Raw genomic sequence first — 17323 nt, 5'->3', positions numbered from 1 at the left:
TCCCTCACAGATCATTATTGTTCAATTCGGAGGGAAGCCGTTCTCCTGCACGGCCCTGACCATCGACCAGTGGCTGTGGTGTGTGTTCATTGGCGTGGGAGAGCTGCTGTGGGGACAGGTGAGTCTAGACCCAGAAGTGGTTTAACTCTGAACAAACAGCATTAGAACAGAACATGAAATATCAGTTAGGATTACAAGAATAAACATGTGCCGAGGAGAGAGTGAAGAGGTGGATTCATGAGCTTTATGGCAGCAAAGCGGAGCCTGTCACATTCACGTTGCTGCAGCGTTGCCATCACGACCATCGCCATGGAAATGAGCTCAGCACATGAAAGCAGCGCGACTCCTGTTTACGAGCACAGAGGGGAAGCAAACCCAACATGTCAGTCCCTCTGTGGATATACACACGCAAACAAACACACCAGCGCACACATGATCCTCTTAGCATGTACACACATAGAATTAGAAAGCATACATTGTTTAGACAAAAAGTTGAGTCTTCACTAGGAGCCTGGTGGGTTCAGTTGGAGGGCAGAGACTTAGAACAAAGAGACAAAAACATGCTGACAGAAAGTGACTGATCTGAGCTCTGAGTTATTTTAGAGGTAAAGCGCTTTTTGTTTCTGAGAGAGAGGAGGGGAGTCAGACAGAAATAAGAAAAGCTGAAGCTGCAGCAGGAGGCTGGCTGTCTCGCTTTCTTGTCTTTTTAATAGAGCGTTGAACAAACAATTCTAAAACAATGAAGGCAAAACAATGTCAACTCAGTACTTCTCATAAGATGTCTATGTGCCAACGGCACGTAAATTTAAAAATTAACAAAACAAAACAAAATACATTCTAGATTGCTTCTTCATGCTCTGACACAGGTCCATGAACGTATCCCACACACAGCCTGATTAAGAAAATTTCTTAACATAAAGTTCACAAGCAAAGGCAAGTGACAGATCTAGTTAACAACAAGAAGACAGGAAATACCTAATACTATTTCTAGGTGACATGATTCATGGGCATCAGGAAGACCCCATCAAGTTTCATCAGAATCAGAACTTTCAGGATCCAGTCATGTCATTCTCTTTTATTCTTTCATTCATATCATATCAATAAGTTAGGCTGATAATCTTGATCCTGAAAGATCCTGAAATGTACACTATTAAATCAATTTACTATATGTAAAGTTTCTGATTGGAATTGATATCAGATATTCTTTTAATGCAACTAAATAGTGTCTTTCATTTCCACTTCTCACACATCATTCCCAAATCATTGCTGTCTTCTAGTCCAAGCTGAGACCCACCCATCACCAATCAGAGTTACTTATATTAACAGCTTTATTGACAATTTCCACAGGCTGAGTAGTATTAATTATGACTTTTAAAGGGATTTTTAGGTGTAAAACCTCTTTTTAAAAACATTTTTTTTCTGTCAAACTCAGCTGGTAACGAGCATCCCCACTCACCACCTGAAGTTCCTGAAGGAGGCAGGTCACGGCACCACAAAGGAAGAGTTCCCTGACGAGGACCTGACAGAGGGTGCGGATGAGATCGACCACGCAGAGATGGAGCTGAGGAGAGGCCAGATCCTCTGGTTCAGAGGTCTGAACCGCATCCAGACACAGGTAAGCTACATCATACCCCCCAGCATACCCCAATACACACCCAATTTATCACCAACTTTTCTAAAGTTCTTTTTGATAGCCTTTGTCCAAATTGATGTTTAGGAATGTAATATCTACAAATTCTTCATTCAGAGTTGCAATTGTAACACAGAAATCTCTGGAATTTTTTTGTCTTTTTTTTGTCTTCTTTTTTTACACAAATTGTTGTTTAATTACAGTGTATGAAGTTGTTTGAGTAATTTTGTGATTGCTGACATTAGCGAAATAATTTTCACCTCCTCACCTATGTTCTGCAAAAACTAAATGTCTGCTGAATCAAAGAAAGAGAATAAACTGTCTGCAGAGTCAAACTGTCCAAACAGAGACAGAGTCTTACATCAAGACGGTGAGGAAAGACTCCATTCCAAGAGTGGTCTGATGATCTGATTAAAACCTAAACAAAGATTAGGTGTCGCATCTGCTAGTTTATTTCTTTTCTAGTATCTCGTGGTGGAAAATGCAAACACAACATCTAGGAGGCCTCACACTTTCCAAACAAAACCTCCATTTCCACTTACACATGTTCATCTCTGTTGGCAAGATAACAAGCCTGCAATTATTTGTTTTCCTGGGCAGTGTGCAAATCAGACAGGTCATTGAATCCAGAAGGTGGTGGTAATAAAACTAAGGATGTTTGGTAGCTGACAAAAAACAAAAACAAAAAAACCCAAGAAATTTTGCACCTCAGCAGTATAATGTATAGGTTATGGATAGCTGTTAACGCCAAAACATGGATAAACTGTATTTTCAATCTTTAAACAAACCAAATCTTCACAGGCTCTGAAGTCGCAGGCCTGAAAAGATAAGGACCAGATTAATACTGTAAATGACGCCCGTGTAGTGTAATATTGGGATACCTGTAGCTGCCAATAACTGATTATTTCCTCAGACCGCTTACTATGACACTATGGGAGGAATATATATTATGTATATTATGTCTATTATATATATGTCTTGAAACAATGGCTGCATTTTGACGTTTTTAGTATTAGTCTACTATAAATTTAGTATCACCATGGGATTTGGGGATTACAGCAACATATTCACACCTGGATTTCAATCGATCTTGAAATCCTTTTTGGAGGTAGTTTCTGGAGTACAAGGTGATGTAATCTGTTAATCAAGACCTGTTAATTGAAAGTGGAGTCGGAGGGAATCTTTCAAGTGTGTCAGCTTGTAAGACATCAGTAATAGGAGCTAGTAGTTGGAGCTGAAGGGGTTTGCATGTATTTTGGGGTATCAATAGCCAGCCCCCTGATCTGAATGATGAAGCTTTTTTATTTAGCTGATATTTATGAACCAAAATGTAAACCACAAAACCTCTTTTCTTGTTGCTAGTGATATTCAGCCTACATTTTATATACACTGACAGCCGGATGTTTAGGTCCATATTGAACCTCAGGACACAATCTGTCCTGACTGTGCCAAGTTGTTTTAAGTCAAAAAGTGCAAAAATATCTCCACAGTCAAGCACAGATGCAACAGCCCATTGCAACAGGGTTTATGTAGCAGAGGATGGGTGTCACTAAAAGTGTGTCACATCCTAAATATTGCACATCACAGGTTGTTACTTAAATGTGAATTTGTTCTAGTAGAATCTGAGAAATGCTAAATTAAAAATGTAATAATAATAAATGTAATAACCATAAACAATCAGAAGCTGATTGTTTGGAGCTTCATTCTGTGTCTGATCTGTTTTTCACATTTAACTTGTTCGGCCACTTGTTTGTGTTAGAAATAAATTAAAACAAAGTGGTGTGTGTGTGTAGAGATTTAACACATATGCATGCCCATCTACACACACACACACAGTAGCTGTTCTCCAGTTAATTTCACACTCTGCTGCAAAGCCCCAGTACAAAACCACTTTATTACAATACAGAAATTAAAGATGGCATCCAAGCTTATTGGATATTTTCATTAGTCAGTTTGCCTGTAAGTGCATTTCTTCCTGTTTCTACACATTTGAAAAGTTAGGCACAAAAAACAGCTTAAAAGCAGGAAGGTCTTAAAAATACATTAGTTTCATTTATTGATGAGTAAAAATGCAACAATGTGTAGTGGAAATGAGCTCTGCAAGTAAAGTTTATACGTACAAATGTCACCTAAACATCCAAAATAGAGACGAAAACATTAGATCTGTGTGGAGTGAGGAGATGTTTTTCAAATGAAAGTATGGAACAAGTGTAATTGTCAGATTTTCTTCCTGTTTATCACAGGGATATGGGTGAAACTAAGGGTGACCACACACTTCTTCTGAGGTTGTAAAACACTTGTCAGGAGAATCTGTTTCACAGTTTATGTCAATAAAATGACTCCTGATATTAGATATTAAAATAAAACATATTTATTTAAATATTCGTTGGAGGTAAACATCAGCACGCTCATAGCCTTGTCCTCTTCAATGACTCAATTCACAACCTGGGATTTAGGTGTGTGTGTGTGTGTGTGTGTGTCTGTATGAGTGTGATTCTCTTTCTACTGGATAGCTAAGCACTCACTGGGATGCATGTCCTCAGGCAGTCCCAATCCGTCCCTATGGGCTTCATTAGCCTTGATGCTAACACCCACTTACAGTAACCAGTAGCCAATGTTCTATGCCCACACACACTTACGCACATTCATGCACAAACACACTCTGAGTCAGCGAGGTCAGGTGTTTTCCTCTCAGCAGTGGACTAACTTGTACTTATTGTGACTGGAGGGTAAATACATCTGAATTAACAATAACTACTGTAACATCTCCTTTAGCTTTGCCCTCTTGAGTTTTACTGTTTGACCTCTGCTGGAGCTCTCAGCTTCTTCACACAGAATCTCTGAAGTCTCACACCTTCAAAGTAATTCACAGCATGTTAGACCTTGGAGCGGTTTTCATATTGCTTGAAGAGTTTCCTGTCCATATCAGGAATGGTCTTATAACTTACTTCACTAAAACACATTTCCTCAAAATTCATATTTTAAAGTAAATCTAAGTCATACACACACTACACAAAATAATCAGTGTTTGTTAATGTGTAGGCATAAAGAAGCTCTCGTTTGACTGTTTAAGTAAGAATTAAATATGAATTAGGAACTTTATTTTTGAATTGTTTCAAAATGGCCTTGATCAGCTTTTTATTTATTAATTTTTTTTAACAATACCAAATGAGGATTCACTCATAGTGATCATCTAACTCTTGAATCGCTTTTGAATTTACAGAGCTTATAGTAAGTGTTTACCTGTTTACCAATGTTGAATTGCCCAACCCACTTCTTAAAATGCTGAATGTGTTCAGTGAACTGTACACTACTCACCTGTTTAAGTGAGCAAATGCCAACTTAAAAGGATGCCTGCATTCCATTTGGCCGTGCCAGCGTGCCACTTATTGCATAGCAGCAAGGGCAGGGACACCTTCTTAAATGGAGAACAGGTGGCACATGTGGCATCTGAGATCACACAGATGATAAGTGGTGTTATGTTATAGTTTCCTATATTTATGAGAGTTGATGGTTTGCATTGAGAATTCCCAAAGTATAACATACACGCTATAATTCCCACTTACTCAGACTCAGCAGTTTGCTTTGTTGACTTGTAATTTGCTGTAGTTTCAGGTCAGCGGGTCACAAGTGGCATGTGCCATTTCACGTGCTGAATTTAAAGGGAATGTTAACCATGCACATCCATCACAAACCGGCACGTCGCCAGTTGGGTTTTGGAGCACACCCGCTGGTATGTTTGCATATGGTGCCTGCTGGGGCGACTGTGGCGCAGGAGGTAGAGCGGTCATCTACCCATCCCACAGTTTTTGGTCTGATCCCAGGCCTCTCTGGTCACATGTTGAAGTGTCCTTGAGCAAGACGCTAATCTCCAACTTAGTTACTCCCAGTGAGTGTTGGCCAGTTGCATAGCAGCTCCCCCATCGATGTGTGATTGTGAGAAAAGTGCTGTATAAGTGCAGACCGTTTAGCATTTGCTGCCCTCCAGCAGCCAAACAAATACATTTCTGCAGGTTTAAAAGCTGACGTCTAGAGCCATTGTTGACTGTCGCAACATCTGCTGTTGAGAAAACAATGTTTGGTCCTTATGGAACAGTTTCATGACAGCTTGCCAAACTGGGTCTGCTTCAAGATCAAGCGGTTTGACTAAAAGGTCCAAAAGACCCACTAAAGGAATGGACAGGTGCTAACCTAATCTTAGTCTAGGTGGGATTCGTGGAAATAACCTTCACCTGGCCTTTATGACACTGTAGATCATAATGAAAGAAGTAAGTGATGCGCAGAGAAAATGCAACAAAGGTCTCGTCCTGTTCTGTCTCTTCAACACCAGACAGACACTGCAGAGCCAAAAGGAAGCTCTGTCTTTTCTCCTCATGACTGTGTATCTGTAATATCATTCTGTCGTCCTCCTGGGAAGGGAGGATGAGGGGATGGAGGGGGAGGCGACGAAAGGCTGCAAGCTAATTAGGTTCTTATCTCTCCACGCTCCTCTTCCTGTCCTCCTCCTCTCTAATCCTGGTGGGCAGCGTTGTGCTGCTCAACACCTCAACAGTCAAACACAGTGGGGGAATAATTGGTACAAGCAGCACCTCACTGCTGAAACTTTATCAGTCATTCCAAGTGACACAGTTTCTCCTGTTTCTACTTCTCTCTCTGATTTCAAAAGCTCTGTTGATTTTTCTGTTTCCTCCCTCATCTCTTTGCTCTTTTTGTTCTCCCCCTATTTTTGTGATTTCAATAACTGAATTCTCTCACCCTCGTCTTTTTCTTCTCTCATCAGACCTTTCCTCCATCCTGCTCTCTCACTCACCCTCCTCATTCTCTGTCTTTGTTTCCAACTCGTGTTCTTCTGTGTCTTTCTTCCAACTTTGCCATAGCTCAATGAGATTTTCCTTCTCCTACACAACAGATTACTACTATTACTATTGTTGAGGTTATTCTACTGGAACATGTGTTGTGTTTTGTGTGGTTAGGGCTAGGTAGTTTTTTTTTTCTTTTGCCAAAAACTAGAGCTAACAAAGCCAACTGAACTGGTGGGTGAAGAAGTCTGGCTATCACATCGATGTTTTTGATACAAACTGAATACATCCAACATGCTTTAGTGCTGATTAATTTATTTTTTCTTTTTCTTTTTATTTCTTTAAACAAACTGAGGCTGAGAGAAGTTACCTTGCGTAGCATCATCTGATACAGTTTTGATTTTCAGCAGACCCATTTATCGAATTAGTTGAGACCTCTAAACAGTACCCACACCACTTTTTTTTTTTTTTTTTTTACGTAAGCCCAAACACCGGGAAGAATTTTGATTAATGTCATCATTGGTTGCTGCATACCAACTCGGTTTCACACCATGTAGCCTAATGTTCTCTTACTTTACTCAGATGTTCTCTTTTTGTCTGTCTTATGGAGCCAACTTCAAAAGCCGAAACTGTCAAACTTTGCTTCTTTAAAGCTTCTTTAAACTGTTTCTAACCTTCAACCTTCTTTCCCTGCCCTCTTCTCTACTATCTCCTCTCTGTCTCTGCTAACGGTGTGTTGTGGCTGTCCCTCCTTCAGATGGACGTGGTCTATACCTTCCAGACAGGCCAGGCGGCGGTGCCCGGTGCCCTGCGCCGCCAGCCGTCCGTCGTCAGCCAGCACAATGACGCCACTGCGGCCAAATCTCTCTCTAGCCCCACCCATGTAGGGCTTAGCTCCTCCTCTTCTCTCACCAACTCGGCCGGGGCTCCGCCCCCAGCGGCTGCTGCTTCTTCCTCCACTGCAGGCAGTGAGTTGGTGATCGGAGGCCAGCTAACAACATGCTTCACCTGGCTGGACTCTGTCTCTTTTTCTCTGTTTGAACTGCATGAAACGCTGAATCCTGCATGACTCACCAACACACTGTTTATGTCACCAGCTGGAGTCTGCACGTCCTTAACAAATCTGACAGAGCTGTTTATCTCTGCTATAATTGATGATTTATATGAAGTTGGAACTGATGATACACATGTGTCCGGTTTGTTTAGAGAAAATATTATAACGGGGTTAGGCTGTTGCTGCTGTAGCTAAATGGAAAATGAAAAGTTAAGATGGTTGTTCTGTGGTATAATCCAGTTTTAAATTTAGAAGTGTAGAACGTCGATCTGTATATTTTCTGTTAGGAAAATTAGTCACTTGCACTTGAGGAAGTGAAACAACCAAGGAGCTGCAAATATTTTTTCCATAATTTTTGCTGAGGTATTGAGGTTTTATGCTTAAAATTTGATGATTCGCATGTCAAAAGACGTCTAGTGTCATTTTCTGTAATGGGAAAATACATGCATCAAGCCAATTTGTGAGCGGAAGTGGTGACTCATAAAATTCCACAGAGGAAACGTCACTAAATTTCACTCAAAAATAGCATCCAGCCAGTGTCCACTAAATTGCATTTTATGCAGCTGCTTAAAAGCCTCCCAAAGGTTTGCTGGGCTTTTAGGGGAAAGCAGCAGCAACAAGAAATGCTAGGTTTGCATTCACTATGATTTAAACCAAAAACACAGCTCTGAAACGGCAGAAGCAAAGCAATAAATAAGCAGTTATAGGACAGATCGGAACATGGCAGAAAATTAAATTCCAAACCACTGAATTTTAGTCAGAAGATATTAAAGTACTGAGAGCTGAACATAGCCGTGTGTTTGAAGAAATAACATTTTGGTCCTTTTCTTGATGTGTGTTAAATACAGAGCTGCAGTCATGGTTAGCCTTGCTTCGCAGAAAGACCGAAAGCAGGCGTAGGCAGCTAGTCTGACTCCCAAAGTTCAGAGCAGCACGACCAACACTTCTTATGGACACACTGTTGCTTTTCCTCTTCTATTGGGATGTGTTTATAATAAAAAGTTAGAACAAAGCCAGCTTTATTGTTTACCTGAAAACCATTTTACAACGAACTTGCAGATGACCTCATTTCTGTTTCCATCTCTAGCTCTGTTTCCATCCGCTTCCTGCTTCACCTTCCTTTGCTTAAATGGGTTCTCAGTTTGAATCTGTCAAATCTTTTTTGCTGCTTTCCCTCCTGCATGTTGTGGAGATTTAAACCCTTGACATGCATCTATTAACCCTGATGTGACTTGCTGTCTGACGAGTCAATAACAGATCAGAACAGTTGGCACAAGTGGCCCAAGAGAAGAGAAAGAAGCATTGAATCCTTCAGATTAATGAAAGTGGGGGGAAAAAAAGAAAACTCTGTCCTATTTCTTTGTTGCTCCAACCCCCCCGGGTATTCAGAGGCGACTGCCTGGGCACCAAGATAATTTTATGGGTTAATCATGAGCAGGGTTAAATCTGTCAGGCTCAGCAAGTCTCTCATGGTTTAAAAGCCAAGAGCTTTTTTACTTGTTGGGTGTGTGTGTGTGTGTGTGTGTGTGTGTGTGTGTGTGTGTGTGTGTGTGTGTGTGTCTGTGAGATGGTTGCATGTATGCTCAGCCTGCAGCTCTCCTGTGGTTCGGTAATAGAGAGCTTTGAACAGCAGGGTTATTAATTATAATGAAGAGTGGCTGCTGGTGCGTATAAATCAGTGTGATCAGCTGCAGCCTCTGTGGATACATGACAAAGGAAACGACTTTAGGCACAAAGAAGAGAGCAGCCAGAGGACAAAAAGATTCTGGCTCTGAATGTGATTATAAATACTTAACAGTGTGTATGTGCTTGTTGTGTTTTCCTGTGTGTGTGTGTGTGTGTGTGTGTGTGTATTTACTGAGGTGGGGTATCACTACTGCTTTCGGGACTACTGCTCGACCACTTTTTCCGAGACCTTCAAGTTTCCTGCATTTTATACATTTTTATTTATGCATCAACAAAGAATGTATACTGGGGGAAAAAAATCATTCATTTGGCAACAATGGTGGGAGTGTTGGATTAGAAGAGTACTGCTTGGTCTCAGAGGGGGTAGTGAAATCGCTGTCATTAAGGGCCCAACAGTCTAATTCCAATTATTCTGCTCATGAGATTCAGCATCGATACTCACGTGTCCCTGATCCTAAATACAGTTATGTAAGAACTTTGTCGGCAACCGGCTTCATATTCCTTTCAGACTGGGCCACAAACAATATCTCCTTGTTGGGACCTGAATCCACAGTCACATTATGAGAACAGATGAGTCCGTTCACACACACTGGGCTTTTATTTTCCATTGTAATGTAGTCCGCTGTAGGAAAGGCAACTTTTAGGCAATTCATGTCCTCTTAAGTATATGTTTTGTGTCAAAGGGCATTCTGGGAAATCACTAATGATTAAGCAAGGAAGGGTGACGGAAAGTGTTTGACCTCCACAAATGGTATTAGGAGTTTATAGTTTAGTACAGTCTGTTCACAGCCCTCAGTGTACTTATGGCCTGGGTGTGTTTTCCTGGTTTTGGGCTCCATCACTGTGAAGTAAAATCTGTCTACAATTGTATTTTAGACAATAGTGTGTTTACAACATAAGCTCAAGCGAGGCCCCTTTCCTGTTCAACATGCACAAGGCCAGGTTCATCAAGAAGTGGTTTTCTCAGATTGGGATGGAAGAACATGCCTGGCTGCAATCACATCGATCGACATTAGGAAAACCCAAACCCCTGAACGTGATTCATGCCTTATCACCAAAAAGCAGTGCTGCCCCTTCCTGAATCTCCTGTGTTGGAATGGGTGCAAATCCCTGCAGCCAGGTTCAACATCTGGTGGACGGTTTCTCCCACCCTTTGCCTTTTAAAACTGTTCTGCTTGGTACATGTGCACACAGTGTTTGAAGGCACTTGGCAGGGAGCTTGTTGTATAGATTGAGCCTGACTATTTGATGATGTTAAAAAAAGTGTTGGTCTGTGTGACTGCTGCTACAGCGTGTGTGTGTGTGTGTGCGTGTGCATGTGTTTAAGCGTCTTGGCATTATGTTTTGATGGCCCTCTATTTTTGTTATCACTGCAGTTTGTCTTTGTGCGCTCAGCTGCCTCCAACATCATAATGACCGTTCATTTCTTTACCTTTTGTGTTGATGTTTTGTGGATATTTTTCAGTTTTCCCACAATGTTCTTATCCAGCCGACCTCTGTTTCTGTTGTTAACCGTGTGTTTTGTGGTTTTGCACCTCCCTGCCCAGATTCAGACACATCGACCAACATTTGCCATCAGCCACTGCGGCCTGTCATACATCTGCGTCTGTTGCTTCTGCTCCTCTGACATTTCCTTTTTTTTGTTGTTGTTTCAGATTAAGGTGGTGAATGCGTTCCGTAGCTCCCTATATGCGGGGCTGGAGAGCCCAGAGTCCCGTAGCTCCATTCACAGCTTCATGGCCCATCCTGAGTTTGTCCCCTTGTCTGAGGAGGAGGCTCGCATCTCCACCATCAAGGAGGCCGGAGACGAGATCGACCCCCTCCCCAGCGCCTCCTCTGGGGCGAGGGGAGGAGGAGAGTAACCCAGCGCCTCCCCCAACAGCCGCGAGTTATACATCTGAGCTCCTCGCCCCTCCTCCTCCTCTTCCCTCCTCTTCATCAGCATCATGTGTCATCCCACCAACTGAACTGTCGCACTGAGGAGGGAAGTCATCACTCTACTCATCGCTTCATTCTACAAACACAAACACACACACACACACACACGCACACTTAGCTACATCTTCACCCCCCCTCAGTCATTCCTGCCACGTTCTGTTTTTCATGCTGACTGTGGCATTGTTCTGCCTGTAAGTTTGCTCCTCCTCCACCACCACCACACATGAATCAACAGAGGGTGGAATCCAGCGTCTCCACTGTGGAAGGCTTGTCCATGTCTATTCGTGTATATTTTTTACTTGATCATTTTGAGAAGCTTTTAAACTATGTTGGGTTCGATCTCTGCAGGACTCACAGCAGCATGTCGTGTTCTGTACTCGCTTCATTCCCACGTAATGCTCTCTAAACAGCACCGAACTTTTAAAAGAGTGCAGTGATTCTCATGTACATATGCTACCGCTCTTCTACACAGCTAACAGCCGGGTTTGGTGATCAGAAGATTTTTGAGCAAATTTTAAAAATGTAACTTTTCTTTCTTTTTTTTTTTTCTTTTTTTTTTTTTTTTCGTTTCTTAGATGTTGAGAATGTTTTTGTTTTTAAAGCCTCTCATGAATGTTAATTAATCGTTGATTTAAGCTCCTGAGAATGTCTTGAGTGTTACACTACAGTTTTCAACATTTTACTGTTAAAAATTTGTTCTTCCCTTTACCGTGTCTTTATGTGTTGGTTTTTTTTCGTTAGCTGCTGTGTTGCATACTGAAGGACAGAAATGTTTACTATCAAACACGCCGGCGACAACAGAGGGCTCGCTTTCTGCTCAGTAGGGGATCTGATCTCGTCTCATCCGTCTAGTTCCCTCGGTCCTTTCCCTAATATGTCCACAATATTGATAGGAAACAGGAGAGTGGTTTATGTTCTGCCCCACTACTAGGATGCATGTTATGTTTCATTCATGTTGAGTCGCATGATAACGAATTAATATTTGGGGTTCATTTAGACGAGCGTCTCTGTATTAGTCTGCAGCAGCGTCTCCTCAGAAAACCATAAACTTCCTGTTTGTAGAGGTGAACAATGTATACCACAACAGGACAAAAAACAGACTCATTAATAATCAGCTGACCTAGAGGACATTGTAGCAGGGCAGTTCATGCCCTGTTATACTTAACAGAGCAGTCCATGTAGACCTAAACTGTTTAGGTGACTCACATGCCTGTTAGCCAGTGGCACCATTTTTGCCGTTGCCACCGCTAAAATGAGGCCACAAAACATTGATTGCCAACAAGATATAAGTGTCTAGTTTACCTGAACCTGGGGAGGTTACTAGATTACCTCCATGGCAATGGTGTTGCCATGTGGTTGGGACCAGCAATCTCCATCTGGTCCTTCTTTTTTGAATTGTACACCCAAGCACTCAACTCACCACTTGCATCTGTTCATTTCAATTAAAAGACAAAAAGTAAACAAAAATACTGCAGGAATGAGGGCTATTATCCGGTCTCCATCACATTGAATTTCTTGCATTCTTTTCTCAACCATGACCCTGACACTGTGAGTTGACCCCCCTTACTGATGTTTAAAAATGGAATTCACATGAACCCTCACATCTACGGTATGTAAAAGTGTCATTTAGGCACTGCTCTGTGTCCTTTTGGATGTGGTCTCAACGTCAAGCAGTTATTTCATGTCTTTTATGGTTCAGACTCTTCAAACAGAACATGTCCTCTGCTCCCATTGTCTTTTCAAAATAAAAGTTCAACTAGAAAAGGTCCGTCAATTTTACACAATTTAAATAGGTCAGAGTAGCAGGAAAAGCTCGATTTCTATTAAATGTCACTAATTTAAGGTCCGACATCAAAGCGCTTGCGTAGACGAGGGCTGACTTTTGCGTCAACTATTTGTCTGCCAACAGCCAACTAGTAAGTTCGTTCCGAGTCTTGCGCGAGTCTGCAAAAGTCTGCACGAGAGGAGAGGAAAGCAGAAGACCTGGAATAGCTGCTAGAAAAACTGTAAACGAAGCAGCTTTTATATACAATTTCCAAACCACTGCAATGCTTCACTAAATGAGAGCTAATCTCTAGATACACAGACCTCCATGTCCAATTGCGTCTTTTCTATGTTATTTGCACTGCCTGTAAATTTTGCTTTATGTTGAATATTACATATTCAATGTGCATTGAGCGGAATGACTACATTATTGATGAGTCTGTTTTTGGTCAGGGGGCAGGAAGGTAGTGGATCTCTGACCCGAGTCTGAACTGTCTGTGTAAGAAAAGTCTTAGTATCGCTGCTGATGTTTCTCTCTGTCAAATGCTGTGTACAGAAACCATCAAATCATCAGCCAGAAGCAGAGCATAAACCTCAGGGTGACAGTCATGCTGAGGTTTATGGGAGACTGACCCTGTACAGTTAAATTCACTGTGTCCCTGTTGCTGCTTAGTACTTCCTGCCTGCCATTGTCTGCAGATTACTGTCTTAAAATAAGAAGGAATCGTCCTCCAATCAGAAGAAGCAATGTGTCTAATCCCTTCTTAGTGTGACTCGCAGCCATCAACCTATCTATGAACTAGGACATGTTATTGAAGTAATGTGCTACTACTGCCATATTTCCAACTTTTCGTCATGACTAGGTTCTTCCTCTCCCCTCTGATGAGCTTTTTCTATGTAACTCAGAGCCATATTTTATAGGTTGTCTGTATTGTTTTTTAACTCATTGTTATTGAGGTTTCCTTTGGACTCTCACCCCTGACTCCTCGATCCCCCTTCCCCTCCCCTCCCCTCCCCTGGCCCTTTACTCCAAACACGACCAAACAGCAAGGAGAAAATCTTCAGTCCTCACTGCCGAAGGTTTAAAGGACCTCTACAATGTTTACATGAAAAGCGAGTGGGTGGCAGTTTCGCCTGCGCTTCTCCCATCTGACCACTTTTCTGTCATTCCCTTGCTTTCCTGAATCTTAGAGTTACTATTTAACTAAATGGGGAATCTTTCTTGCATGGTTTTCATATAAAATTCAATGTTTTGCTCATTTTTTACAATTCTTCTGTATTTTTATATTAAGTACTTTTTAATATTTTGGAGATATATATATGTATAGGCTGAAGAGTTTGGTGACAGTACAGTACATGAATGAAAATGAATCTACCGTGGACTCTGTCTTTTTACACCTCTCTAAATATTTATGCCACGTGTGTCGTCTTGGTCACCTGGTGTTAGGGCTCAGAAACCTGCAGTGACTTGTTTACTTCCTGTTGGCAGTTCAATTGGAATCTCAACAATCTAGTCTCATCAGCCCCCTTTAACTAGAGTATATTCACTATATCTACAACTGTTGTGACACACTACGCGTTATGTGATTTCTCAGTTTTCCAACCTCATTAGAGTTTAGCAAAATGCAACGTGAATACAGCTAACTGTATCAAACATTAAATGGGAGTGTATAATTATTTATCCAACCGTTGGGTTTCTTTGTTTCTGTATTTTGAAGCTTTGACTGATTTCTTTGAGTGAGTGGATTGATGCAGTTTTCCAACTGACTGAAATGACTATTAAGGCCATGTCCTGCCTCAGGCCCTGTCTTCTTCAAATGTACATGTTCTTGTCCAAAAACAACCTTTCATCACCTTAGACAAAACCACAATTAAGAAAAAGAAAACCTGAGGATCAAAGTAGATCCGACCCCAATCATCCATTGAGTTGTTTTGGCCCCCCTACCCTAAAGGTCTTTGAATACGTAGATGGAAAAACCTCTTGCATTGAGCGCTTGGTAGAATTCTGCAAGGTGTTGGAGGTATGGTCATCCACCATCCTTTGTTTTTGTTTAGTGTTGTTTTTTTCACTGGCCGCGTGTTTGAAACAGACTTCATGTGAATTTTTAGAGATAAGATTTACCGACAATCTCCACCAGCTGTAATAGCTTTAGTAAATTTTGGAATTGCTGACAAATGGAGAATTTAGTTCTTACCCATAAAGTGACTTTGTACAAAAAAAGTTTTGTTCATTTTTAGATGTTAATCAATTATTTTAGTGATGTGATCATTACAAATTGTATTTAATTGTTGCTCCAACTGTTTGCATACTGGAGGTGAAGGGGGGCAGAGGACTGTCTAATCATGACCAGGACCCCAAAAATGCTTCGGCTAACTTGTCAAAATTCAGGCCAAAGAAGGAAACGACGCCATTTCTCAGCTTTACCCCTGAGTTTTAATTTGCTCATGAAATCTGAATATTTAAGGAGAGCAGAGCCTGTGACGGGACACAGCTGCACCTGTAGATGTCATCGCCATTTGACTTCAGAAGCATTTCCTGGAAGAGAGCAGGGCTGTTAAAGGACCTGTGACATCACTTCCTCTTCCTGCCGTGGGAATTGTTACCCACTTTCCAAATTATGATGCATATCCTCTTTGTTTTGTTCCTTTGATGAATCTGACAGAACAGCTGTGCTCCTACAGTCACTACCATGTAAATATTGTCAATAAATGAAGTGTTTCTGCCGTCTGTGTTGGAGACGGGGAAAAGGAGAGGGGGCAATCAGCCAGTTATCACCCAGCAAAGCTTTAAGACTGTTCTGCCAAAGTGTTCTCTCTTTTCTTTATCCTTTATCTGCGCAAGATTGTTTAGATACATTTACCCCACCCCCCACACTCCTCCCTCCCTCCTGGAAAAGATTGTCCCTCTGTTCTTGCCACAACCTCTGTGTGGCTGTGGTGGTCATCTGTTGGACTGGTTGCCCTCACGTCTCATGCCAGGTGCACAGCACAGCCCCGCCATCGGAGATGCTCCAGACCTGTTTGTGCTTCTGGTTTCCGCCACAACACAAATAAAAACTGTCTGAATGAGACTCAGCAGCGGACTGAAAGTCACCACCTGGTTTTAGTTCTCTGATGGTTAATGTTTGGATTATATCAGATTTCAGCAAACCACAGAATTTCATTAAGACTTCTGTACAGAGAAGGAATTCGCTTCAAGTCATTGTTGCATTTCGACTGCGTTGCTTCCTCTTCAGAGCACTGCCTTTCTCAGAACAGCTTACTGTCATGGGATATTAAGAAAATGTTGGAGAACCTTCTCATCCACAAAGTTCACAAAGGAAAAAAAATGGTCTAAACAAACTGGAATCACAGTTGGATAAGTCATAACCAGTTAACATATCTATATATTTATATAATGTATCTATGTATTTATATCTAGTGTGTGTGTGGGTGTGTGTATGTATGTATGTGTATATATTAAATATATATATTAAATATATATATATTTAAAATATAAGTACATAGATATATTAAATATATATATATATGGTTTCTCAGTTGAACTTCATTGCAAAAAAGACTGAAATTTGTTTTCTGTAATTACTATGATACACAGTAATAGGCGTTGGTGTTATTTTTGTATAAACATAATATCATCTATGTGGCATGCATGACATATATACAAAATTTGGTGGTTTAAAGCAATATGTCCAACCTGGTGCGATTGGTTCTGTCGTGTTCTGTGTAGCCTAAAGCCACTCTGTACGAAAAGAGAAAAAGAAAAAAAAAAAAAACCTACATTTGGATAAACTAAGCGTTCAGTATATGTGTTCAATGTTCTGTGTTCTGCATGTTTTAGTATGGAATGAAACATCCCAAATGTTGACTTGTTTTCCAAATGAATTTCAAACACATGCCTCAAACACATGCAACATTATAAACACACAAACACGCATGCACACACACGCACATGTATTTGCTCTGTGAGGTGAAACACACTGAGGAAGTTAAAACTGTGTGACTTCTGATGGATGGATTGATGAAAAATGAAGATTATTTCATTGTTTCCATTGTTTCATTTATTCACGAGTAAAATTGCTAACAGATGTGTCCACCGTTTTCATCCTCCTGTCCTACCACACGCATTTGCACACACACACAGATTTCACAGACTCCCGTGAACTCATCACCCACTCATCTGTGCAGTGAGAGGAGGAGGGAGACGTTGACAATTAACAAGCCCGAAACATTCAGCATGTGGTTCAGGTAGGCTTCTGCCTGCAGCTGTCAGTATCCCACCGATCACATCCATTGATCCATTATCATCCTGCTTCCCTCTATTGGTCAGATTGGGGAGAAGAATGAGGATAATGGAGTTTGTTGCTCACCTGTGAAATGTCTGTGTTTATGTTGGAGCCTGACTGATAATTGAACACATGTTAGTAGAGAAATGGACATTGTGTTAGTAAT

At 41.2% G+C, this 17323-nt stretch overlaps 1 protein-coding gene across 6 annotated transcripts in view; it reads left to right on the top strand.

The window, feature by feature from the left end:
• LOC137126954 (plasma membrane calcium-transporting ATPase 1-like) overlaps window positions 1-16963 on the top strand; it is a 90466-nt gene extending 73503 nt beyond the window's left edge. For 3 of the 6 annotated variants that reach the window (XM_067503169.1, XM_067503166.1, XM_067503167.1), the window contains 4 exons: window positions 11-118; window positions 1433-1615; window positions 7187-7397; window positions 10825-10964. In XM_067503169.1, coding sequence (XP_067359270.1) covers window positions 11-118; window positions 1433-1615; window positions 7187-7397; window positions 10825-10829 — 507 coding nt within the window. In that variant the 3' untranslated portion in view covers window positions 10830-10964. Of the gene's footprint in view, window positions 1-10; window positions 119-1432; window positions 1616-7186; window positions 7398-10824 lie in introns of all 6 variants that reach the window. The other 3 variants (XM_067503170.1, XM_067503168.1, XM_067503172.1) reach the window with 2 other exon arrangements.
• Window positions 16964-17323: the final 360 nt, after the last annotated feature.

This window comes from Channa argus, chromosome 5 (assembly GCF_033026475.1).
Source record: "Channa argus isolate prfri chromosome 5, Channa argus male v1.0, whole genome shotgun sequence".
In the NCBI taxonomy this organism is placed as follows: Eukaryota; Metazoa; Chordata; class Actinopteri; order Anabantiformes; family Channidae; genus Channa; species Channa argus.
The sequence above is the reverse complement of the archived record's forward strand: the minus strand, read 5'-3'. Positions and strand labels throughout refer to the sequence as shown.